This window comes from Centruroides vittatus, unplaced genomic scaffold (genome assembly GCF_030686945.1).
Source record: "Centruroides vittatus isolate TY-2023 unplaced genomic scaffold, ASM3068694v2 contig_1057, whole genome shotgun sequence".
Classification (NCBI taxonomy): Eukaryota; Metazoa; Arthropoda; class Arachnida; order Scorpiones; family Buthidae; genus Centruroides; species Centruroides vittatus.
Genome location: NW_027120684.1, coordinates 951,786 through 963,081, shown reverse-complemented (window position 1 = coordinate 963,081; position 11,296 = coordinate 951,786). Strand labels below are relative to the sequence as shown.

Here is an 11,296-nt window from a genome sequence, read left to right as displayed (position 1 = left end):
CGCTAACATCATTAACAGGGCCGATTTACCAATCGAGGGACCCTGGGCACAAATTCGGTGAAGGTCCCCCCTTTAAGAGTAGGCAAATTTGATGATTTAGAAAGTTTACACAAAATACTGTACTTTCAATTAGATTTGAACTAGGAAGTCGTAAATTTCATTTAAAAATAAGGTTATTGTAAACATACATATATTTTATAGCGTAAAACTAATTATTTTAATTTAACTGAAAAATACCTATGTGAAATTTTTTCCCGAAATTTTCCGATGTTTCATAGGTTTTTTCCCGGGTTTGGTTTTCTCTGCCTGTTGCCCTCATGATTAGGCCACACTAGGCTGTCGCGGTAATAGAAAAAAATTATGTTTAAACATAATTTTTTTTAGTTTTGTGGGGGCCCTGGGCACAGGCCCCAAATGCCTTTATGTAAATCCGGCCCTGATCATTAAACACTTCGTAAATTATTCCATCTTTGGACGTTATAAAATAAAAATTCCTTAGTCCAGTGATTCTCAAAGTGGGGGTCGTGAAAAATATTTGGGGGGTCGCTGAAAAATTGATGCCAGATCAATTTTTTTTCAAATATTTTATAAATTTATTGTGAATTCATGTTTAGAAATAATAGAAATAAAAAATATATAAAATAATTTTTATTTAAATATATTGCACATATAAACAATAAAAACAATATAAATATTTAAATACAAGCCTAAATATAATATTCATAAATTTATGCGCTATTAGGGAATCCCCGAGTGCCACTCTCCGCCTAAACTATAATAGAACAGCGTTGTCATTTGGAACGGTGTTCGCTAGCAGCGTTGCGTCTGTAGGCAAGTCAAGCTAGAAATACAGTACAGTAGAGCGTCGTTATCCGAAAATCGATCAACCGAGAGTGTTTCAGTCGGCAAATTCTAATTTTCGCCAATGCTGTGGCGCTGCAATATTTGGCTATGTCTTGGGATGCTCCGATATTACTTTAGTTTATATGCGTTTTTAGCTGGCAGCACTGGCGCGACCATGAGAGGGTACTTAAGGACGCGGCAGTATTTGAATGAGACTTTTTTCCCATCGTGAGTGGTAAGGTTTGCTTGTTTTTCTGAGGACTGTGTTGTGCTGAATCGGAACGTTTTGAGACTAGACTAACTTCCGAAATATAATGTTTTTTGTTTTAATATTTTTCAATATATTTATTTTGTTTGTGAAAAATAAAGAAATAATTTAAAAAAAAATTTCATTAGCCTTAACATTGAAAAAAATTCAACGCAAAGCGACACGCAACAGAGAGAAATTTCAACATGGAATAGATTAATTACACAAAAGAAATTAACTCCTCCTAAATTTAAATTAACCTCTCCCTCCGATATGTTTTTCTACACATAATCATTCTTTGGGGTCCTTTGAAATTTTTAAGTGCAAAAGGGGGTCGCGGACCAAAAAGTTTGAGAAACACTGCGGCTTAGTCTATAATATTGTGACGTTAATGTTTCACTACACTTATGCTTATAACATTATGACATTCATAAGGTTATAACTAGGGTTGCGCTGAACCAAAATTTTTATATATTAGGCTTGATATTGTTATCGATAATTCGGTATTTGTTATAATAATCGACTTTTTTCAACATGATAATTACCCTAATTGTCAGAAAATTGCACTAGAGATTTAAAAATAATGGAAAGGGTTGTTGCAATTCTAAATAGGTTACTTTATTTTCATTCATCTGGTAATAGTGGTTGTATCGTAATGAATTCCGCAAGATATTGTTTTTCGAATTATTTGGGCACTGTTTTTAAGTTATACCTTATTTTTTTGAACATAGAAAAACGTTGATTAAGAAAAAAATCTTGATATGTTGGAGAAAGGGGAAAAAACTGATCTTTATCTCAGGAACAAATGAATTTTATGCTAGATGCATTCTGTATTGTTACTTTAAATTCTTTGCTATATTTCAGATACTTGTTTGTCTAATGTTCGATTAACTTTTTGGCAGTTAGGACACAAAATAAAAATTTGAACGCCCGACGTGGGGCTCGAACCCACGACCCTGAGATTAAGAGTCTCATGCTCTACCGACTGAGCTAGCCAGGCTTAAAGGGTTTTCTCCTCTATAGACTACTTCACGTTGGTTAATATTCATTAATTACGTATATTTTAATCTTTAGATTAGGTTTATTATGACGTGCTATACCGATAACCGATATATCAAACCAAAAATAATGTTTACAATATTTAGAATAGATAAATTATTGATTTCTTAAGATAAATACTGTTCAGCAAATCTTAAAATGCATTTTCCCATTAGTCCCGAAGAAATTTAATGCTAAAAACAGTAGTATGCAAGAATTTTTGTTCATTTTGCTACTAGACGTGCTTATATTTTGTTATTACAGAGGTTGCGGCCGATGTTTTCAACGCGAAAACGTGTACGTCGGGCGTTCAGCGCCGCCTTTCTGTAAGCGCGGAAGTTTGACAATGGCGTTTGGAACGTCGAGCATCATTTCACTGATGTTCCGAACGCCATTGTCAAACTTCTAGAAAGTGCGTCGAACGTTCAGTCCGACGTACACTTTTTCGCGTTTAAAACGTCGGCCTCAACCTAGCTATTAATTAATATTTATTAATGTATTAATTTACTTTTTGTAATTAATGTGTGATGATTCATTTTTTAGCATAACTTTCCTAGACATTTTTACTCACTAATGCCATCTGATGTGATGAGCATGTAGGGGAGAGTAGGGGAATGGGGCACACCTAAGGTATTTTGCATATTTTTAAGAAAACTTAACAATATTGCGAGAAGTTATTTTAATGGTGCAAACAGTGTACTCTAAGAAATAAAGTGCATGTGTCAAAACTTGAGTACTCTTCTTCATATTGTTTTAATTATAAAAAAAAACATTACATTGAGCCCCTTTACCCAACCATGTGGGGTAATGGGAACCTTTATATAAAAACATTGATAAAAGACTGAAACGTTAGAAATGTTTGTTCAAAAATTAGAAAACTTAAGTTTTTGCATATGAATTATTAATTTTTTATATATGTATTGTTTTCAAAATAGTTTGTGTGTTTAATGGTAAGTTCAAGCACTTTAAATTAAAAACTTTAATCGTTCAATACAATGTTCACAATATAATCATCTGGAGTATCAAACCCACTACATTCAGAATGTGCCCAAGCAGCACAGACAGTACATCTGTACCACAGTTCTTTGTTTCTACCAAATTCTCCACAGATGATGCAGGTATTATTAGTATTGCTTGCATCTATGTCATCGTCTTCATTACCATTTTATTCTGGTTGAGCCCCATTCACGTCATTTTACGTTTCTAACCTTGACTAGACGCAAAGGGATATAAAGTGAAATATTTTCTTCATATGTATGTGGGAGGCCCCGCCTCCCACATACATATGAAGAAAATATCGGACGGCGAGGGACGAAGGCGAGAGCGGGACGGGGCGAGACTTGGGTGTAGCCAGACGACGTTTGAGAGGAAAGGCGGGAAGAAGACGGAAGACGAGTCCAGACGGGACTTCATGTTTCTTTTCCACTAAGACGAGACGATTCAAATTTAATGTTCAATGTTTATGTCGTTAATTGTAATGTCTAGTGTCACAATTAAATGTTAGTTTAGTAAGCAATTAAGTGTCTTTACTGGACTAAACACAAGCGAAGTTACAAAAGTATGAGACAAGACGAAAAGAAAGTCCTACATGTATTTTAATAGTCGAGGGAATAGTATTAATATATATTATTGAAACAATAAGTTATATACAAGAGTACATACAGTCGAACAAATAATAGTGTTCCAATTAGAAGATTCACAAAAAAACAGTTTTTTCCTCACACAATCAAGCATGTGCACAGAACAGCCAACATATTCAGAATTCGAAGTTGGCTCTGCAGCTGCTAGATGCAAGCATTTGTTGGGATTGAAAATTCTGAACCGTTTAGCCGAAAAACAGGTGGTCTCATTACCTTACTCTCCCCTAGTATCAAAAGTGCTTTAGTTAAACGTCAGTTTATTTCGCTATACAGTAGAATCCGATTATCCGAGCCCCGATTAACCGACCTTCCGCATTATCCGAGGTGGATTTGTAAGCGAATATGCTATTTTTCTTATACCGTAATTCATAAAAGATTTAAAACGATAATGTATAAAATAAATAAAAGCAATGGGATCGGTTATTATGACTTAAAAATATAAACAGTCTAAAAAATACTTAAAATTCTTTAAAACTGACGAGTTAAAAATTACTCTGTTTTACCCGACTTCGAAGGAACATCAAACACACAAGTGGGAAGAATTGAAGTTAACAATTACTCTTTATTAAACTTTTTTTCGCCATATGTATTTCACTTTACGGCCTCATCAGTGGTTATTTTGTTTAACATCATTAGTGCTTTTATATTCTATTAATACTTCCCAGCATGCGTCTATGCTGACTTCAGTATTCAGATTAATGGTATTTGCATAATTATTAATACAATAATGTTCCGCAATACGTCTTATAACTACATTTTCTATTTTATATAACAGACTTTATAATTGAACGTTCTATTTTTAATATATTACCATTTCGAATACTGCTTTTGATAGACGCTGGCAACTGTAGTGTCGAAGATGTGTTTTGCTCACGTAAAAAACACTTGAAGTAATTGACATCAGTCTTCAATCTATCCACTCTTTGCTTAAGTTGTTCTATTCCCATCTTTCTATTCTTAATTATTTCAATGTATAAAATAAATAAAAGCAATGGGATCGGTTATTATAAAATCTGTTATATAAAATAGAAAACGTAGTTATAAGACGTATTGCGGAACATTATTGTATTAATAATTATGCAAATACCATTAATTTGAATACTGGAGTCAGCATAGACGAATGCTGGAAAGTATTAATAGAATATAAAAGCACTAATAATGTTAAACAAAATAACCACTGATGAGGCCGTAAAGTGAAATGCATATGGTGAAAAAAGTTTAATAAAGAGTAATTGTTAACTTCAATTCTTCCCACTTGTGTGTTTGATGTTCCTTCGAAGTCGGGTAAAACAGAGTAATTTTTAACTCGTCAGTTTTAAAGAATTTTAAGTATTTTTTTAGACTGTTTATATTTTTAAGTTAAAACGATAATGTGTATTACGAAGCCATTTGTTTCTGTTACTTGTTATCAGTTAACTTTAATGTGAGACAAACCATACATACATGAGCATCCTCAAACGGGGCAAATAATAGTAAGTGATTGAGATATATCACCTTCGACCGTGGGACGCTTTGTAATGATGTAGTGCTGTATTCTATAATCTACTTGTGAAATCCCCTAAAACTTAAATAAATAAATAAAAATTTATTGATGCAGTTATTTGTCTCCATGCTTTGTCCTCCCTGGAAAATTTTCTGGAGATGTCCATACTGTCATCAGTTTATTTCCATATCTTTTGCTGAATCTACGTAGAGTGAGTCAAAAATCCCCTGCATTCTTTTCATTCCAAATACTGAAGTTATATTAATTTTGTTAATGTTACATCGGAAGGGATACGCGGAGAATCGAATGGGGCATTTTTGTTGACTTTGAAAATGTTTTTAGGATCAGTCGTAGGGGTAACGCGAAAGTTCCAATGACAAAGTTAAAGGGCATCATTTAATTAGTCTAAAATCATTTCCTGGATTCAAAGAAATACGTTTAGGACTGCATAATTTGCAACTTTAAATTGGTGAGTAAGTGATTTCGTTTTACGTGACGAAGATAAAACGAAATCACGAACATTAATGCAGTCATAACAGCTACCGATGGAAATATAAAAAGTCCAGCAGCGAGTTGCTTAACTTTCTCTGTAACGTTAGGTGGAGTCGCCTGTTATAATATTTTATTTAAAAAACTATATTTTTAACTATTAATAAATGGTAAAAAGCTTAATTTTGAGAATAGGTATGTTTTATTAAAAATTGTAAATGCTAATGACGAGTAAAATCATCCAACCCTATTGGAGGTACACACGACCCCGTGTATGGGCCACTTCCCTCGACCTTTAATCACCAAAATTTAACAGCATCAATCTCCAATAAACAAACCTTCCTGCAAAATTTCAGAAATTTTCAACAAAAAGCACGCTTTAAACGGTGAACAAAATCGTGCCTCGCACACACACACATTAACATTCATACATACAGAAATTACTCCAGAATTGTTTTGCATTTCGCAACGTTTCAAGACATCTTAAGTCCAAAAATGTAAAAATCTTGCGGGTCATTTTTTCGACTGATCGCCATACTTCCCCTCTTATATACAGCCGAGAAAGTAAAATTATAATGCTATTATTTTTAAGGTTTAATTTCTTTGTTTCAGTTACAAGAATGGATTGGTGTAAAACTTGCCATTAGGATTTTTAAAATAACTTATTCAAAAAAAACTATAAATAAAATGATTTTAAATCTTATAATGTTTGTAAAGAGAATATGAAATTCTGTTGAAGAAATTTAATTATACTGTTTATATTTGAATTAACAGATAAAGTACAGTAATAATCAAAGCTGGGAGACAAGTACCAGGAAATTTTATTAATGCGAAAAATTACAGAATTAGCTAATTACTTCGGATCCGAACAGGAACAATTTGGTGTCAAATACATTACATTCATGTTGTATATTTCATTACAGTTTTCAGTATACGGTATCAATTCGTCGTTTACGGAATTCAACCAACATTCATTTGATTCCACGAAGTAATCGGCGGATAAGCAATTTGATACATCGGTACAGAATATCATACATTCTCTAACATGGTTTACTTTTTTATATCCGGCATTGTAGTTTTCTATGCAGACGTTTTCTACGACATTAAAGTTTACTGCAGTAAAAAATTATATAAGTTTACATTAGGATGTTAACGCTTAAAAATTTTAATTGCGTTTAATCTAATGATAAAAAATTAATCTTGAAGACTTAACTTTTATTCTTAAAATTGAATCTTAAAGATTCAACTTTAAGAATAAAAGTTTGAAGATTGAATCTTTAATTGAGAATCCGAAAATAGGGAAATAAATGGAATGTTTCTTTGTTAATAAAAAGTAGTCGTAAATATTTTATTCTCTGTTAGTAAAAAATAACATTAATTTTATAAGGGTAGAAACCGCTGAGGGCCCTCGTTTCTCTCTAGGGCCGAGGAAAAATCTCCATCACCTTCTCGACGGCCCTACACGTAGGGTATAATTTATATATATACATAAATAAATCCTCTTGAAAGTTTTAAAAGAACGCTATATGTATAAAATTTAATTGGCTAATTTGCATTTAAGAATAAAATCGTTATTTTAGACGTGAAATTCTTTAAATTGTTTGTACTTTTGTGTCGTGGCTCAGGACACGACAACTTCTCAAGTAACTTTGTTCTTCAAGTGTTCCTTCCTACTGTAATTAAGTAATTGATTTTAATGTGGTTTTAAAGCGATTTCTTGAAAATGCCATAGAAAGTATATAATATCAGACATGAAATAAATTCACTTTATTTCTAGATTTTTATTTCTCTCAAAATTTTTTCTAACAGAGAGACAAAATTTTTTATGGGAATTAAACCCGAGCGAAAATTAAATTTGACTTAACCAGAGTTATCGAGAGTAACTATGTATACATCATTATAATTTAATTTTATGTAAATTCACAGTTTTAATACTATCTTTTCTACAGAGAAATATGAATACCAATACCTAAATATTAATAAGAATTATTATTAATTCAAAACTTACGAATATCGCATTCACGTCCACACCATCCACAGCGACACTTGCAGGCGTATGCTCTGAAATTATTCAGCGTTACATGACCGTTAACGCAAGTACCGTGTTTGCAAGGTAAATCTTTGCATCCAATCTGGAAATATAATTTAATATTAACTAATTTATAACTTTTTCAATGTTTCGTCCTATAAGTATTTTTACATTTATAATATATAAAATTAATATAAATGATACATTGATTACAAACATTTATAAAAAAAACATGCACATTTAGTTTAATCATATGGCACCTGTCTCACAGTATGTTCCTACTACAAATGATTGTAGAAGAATTTTTGTAGCCGTATATAATACATCGCATCGTGTATTCATTACACGTGAAAGTGTGAACTCTTCACATAAAAGAATAAATTCCTGGGGACCCCACAATCCTGAAAATGCGAGATATTCCCCATGTTACACTGTATGGTACCGTGAAGCGTGGAGGAGGATCTATCATGGCCTGGTAATGAAGTGTCTCGAGTAATGGATTACACAGTGTAAATCGTATTTAAGGCTCGTTTTATCTATCTTGATATTTTGAAAAGTGTTACGTTATCTCGTGTTACTCGTCAAAAACTTTGTGAATGGATTTTCAACAAGATAACGATCCAAAACACAAAACTAAAAGTTTTAACTAATTTATTACTGCAAAAAGATTCGAGTATTGGATTAGTCGGCAAGATATAAATCCAACAGGAAATTCATGAAAAGTCGTTGATGATCAAACACGAGAGTAAACTATCAGGAATACAACTAATTTCTTTAATGTGCCATTGAAACAGTACAGAAAATAATTCCTGTTAGTCAATGTAAAAAATTAAGTTAGCTTCTAGAATTCGCAAACGGTGTGAAGCAGTGGTTGAGGCAAAAAGTTTTACCACCAAGTACTAAATTGTTTACGAAAAGTCGTACTTCTGCAATTTGTTAACTCGCATTACTTCTGTCACTTTGGAAAATTACAGTATTTACTTTAAAAATTGCAAATTACCAAATTTTGTTTAGAACAAACTTGGTAATAAATTTGAATTTACGTTAAACAGAAAAATGTTTTTCTGGAACGTGTTTTTTATGTGACAGACCAAAAAAAAAGCGTTCTTTTAACTTTTGCAATAAATGACCTAATTTTTTCAATCTTTTTCCAAGGCTGCCTCCTAATTTTTGGGCAGCAAATTGGAAAAATTATAGATCTATAAATTCCCACTGTCGTCCGTCCGGCTGTCTTTTCTTAATCTCGAGAAGGGAGTTAGATAGATGAAATCCGTGACCAGATACGGAAATCTTAGGGGCAGGAGGCCCCAATTAAGTTTATAAAAACTTCCGATGCAAAACAGAAGTCACGTTATTTCAATTCAAAAGTTAAAGCAGTTAATAGTTGACTGGCACGACTGTATTGTTAAAGAAAAAGTATGATGTACAGAGGCAAGACACTACTAATTTGAGATGGGGAGCATGTATTTTAAATTAAATAAATTAAAAATTACAGCCCGGCATTATGACGATGTCACAGTAAATAATTGCTCGTTGAAATTTAAGTCGTATTTTACTAAATTTGCTTTCTAAATTCGAAAAGTTTGCAGTATTTCATGAAATGTTCTTATTTTGTAAAATCCTTTATGAATTATATACAATTGTTAGTTTTAATGACATTTTAAAACTTTTACTAAACATCTGATTAGTTATTATTTTTTTATTAAGTTAATAAACAATTAATTATTCTTATACTTATAGACTTATACGCAATGAAAATTATACAGCTTATATATAGACCTGTGTTAACGAGATTTTTATTTATTAGTAATAAATTTAAAAGATGTAGAGAACAATGGTGAATGATAACCAAATAAGTGCTAACAACGAAAACTCGATAATAAAACGAAAGCCAACTGTTTATATGGAGCTACAGTAAGCAGATTTAATAGCAGAACCTAATCTATACATAAATTTTATGCCTAATGAACAGATTTATAACTGATTTAACGTGAAAAATTCCGTATCACATGAAGGCCATCTAAAAAATTTAATACGAATCTAGTATGCATATATATTTATTCAAATACATATTGTAACAAATTAAAATTTTTGTTCGTATCTTCATAAGCTTAATTTAAAAATAAAACAAATATTTTAATCATACCTTTCGATGATATAGATCGAAATCTTCTTGGTCATCCAATAAGTCCAAATCCAAATCCTTCGATAACAATTCGCATTTTCCAGTATTCCTTTGAAAATTCATTCCATGACAATCTTTATTCGTAAGACAATATTTCATGCAGAATAGCCTAGTTTTAGCAACAAAAGTGGATAGTGTACAGTTTTTTGCCTTTTTTCCCGATGTTATAAATGTAAATTGATCTTCTAGCATAAAGACCGACAACGAGGGAGCAAACAAGACCGATAGTACAGTATAGGAGAATAATATAGTCATGCTAGTGGCAATGTTAGGACTGTAGCATTGCAACAGCGTTTCTGTTAAAGTATTTAAAATCTCGGTCTATTAAGAGTAGTGTTTCTTCCCACCGTCAGTCACGCAAGAGACAACGCTACGGGCTATTTATCGGAACTTTTGCCATAAATTGTAAATGAAAGTAAATGAAACACACAAAACTGTTCTTGACTTTCTTTAAATAATTATAACGATGGTAATTTCTTGTGAAATCTGAAACGAAACATTACGGTTCGATTCTTTGGTGTCACGAAAACAATTATGAATTTTTCTTATAGTACGACGTATGGCCCTATATACAAGTATAATATTTTTAAAGAGTTTAAAGATTCGTACATAATTTTTGCAGTTAATTAAATTAATTATTGGCGTCTTTGATGATTTTAATGATTTTATCCATGTAACTCGGTTTTTGACTAACTTTTATATTGTAAAATAATATCTTAATGATAATATTTAAACGTATTATTTATAAAATGATCGGCCAAATTAGAAATATATAACAAAGGGTATAAGAATATAAAAATGGAATAAGAAAGTAAAGCAATCGGTCAAAAATGACCACCCAATTTTTAATTTTTGAATTCAGGAGTTCAGTTTTTTCTGTATGTATGGATGTTAGTGCGTGTGGCACGATTTTTTTCATTCACTTTGAAACTTAATACTTTCTGTGTCTTTTGTCGAAAATTTCTAAAATTTTACAGAGAAAATTGTGTGTTAGGGACATCGATGCTGTTAAATTTTGGTGTTTAAAGATCAAGGGGTTGTAGAGATAGAGGCGGTCGTATACCATATCTCGCGTGAGATCGGATTAAATAAAGATTGCATTCGTTATTAGCATTTACAACTTTTTATAAAACTCATCTCTACCCTCAAAATGAAACTTTTTGATATTTTATCATAATTAATAATATAAAAGGTTTTCAAAGAAAATCTTATAACAGATGGCGCCTACACAGTTTTAATTTTTTTGCCGGAAAAGTTACACAACTCGTACTGGATTTTTTAACAATGAGATGTAAAATTCGGCTCTTTCAGTTAAATTTTGGAAGTATTCTCTAATGATAAC

The 11,296-nt window shown here is 31.8% G+C and overlaps 1 protein-coding gene and 1 non-coding gene across 2 annotated transcripts; both read right to left on the bottom strand.

Moving 5' to 3' along the window:
* Nucleotides 1–2,017: 2,017 nt before the first annotated feature.
* Nucleotides 2,018–2,090, bottom strand: TRNAK-CUU (transfer RNA lysine (anticodon CUU)). Its single transcript has one exon. It is a non-coding gene; the product is annotated as a tRNA-Lys (tRNA).
* A 4,503-nt stretch (nucleotides 2,091–6,593) lies between these two features.
* On the bottom strand, nucleotides 6,594–10,288 carry LOC136971979 (uncharacterized). Its single transcript, XM_067266501.1, has 3 exons — nucleotides 9,916–10,288; nucleotides 7,749–7,872; nucleotides 6,594–6,853 (listed from the first exon to the last, which is right to left on the bottom strand). The coding sequence occupies exons 1-3, from the start codon at nucleotides 10,207–10,209 to the stop codon at nucleotides 6,594–6,596; spliced, it is 678 nt and encodes a 225-aa protein (XP_067122602.1). The 5' UTR covers nucleotides 10,210–10,288.
* Nucleotides 10,289–11,296: the final 1,008 nt, after the last annotated feature.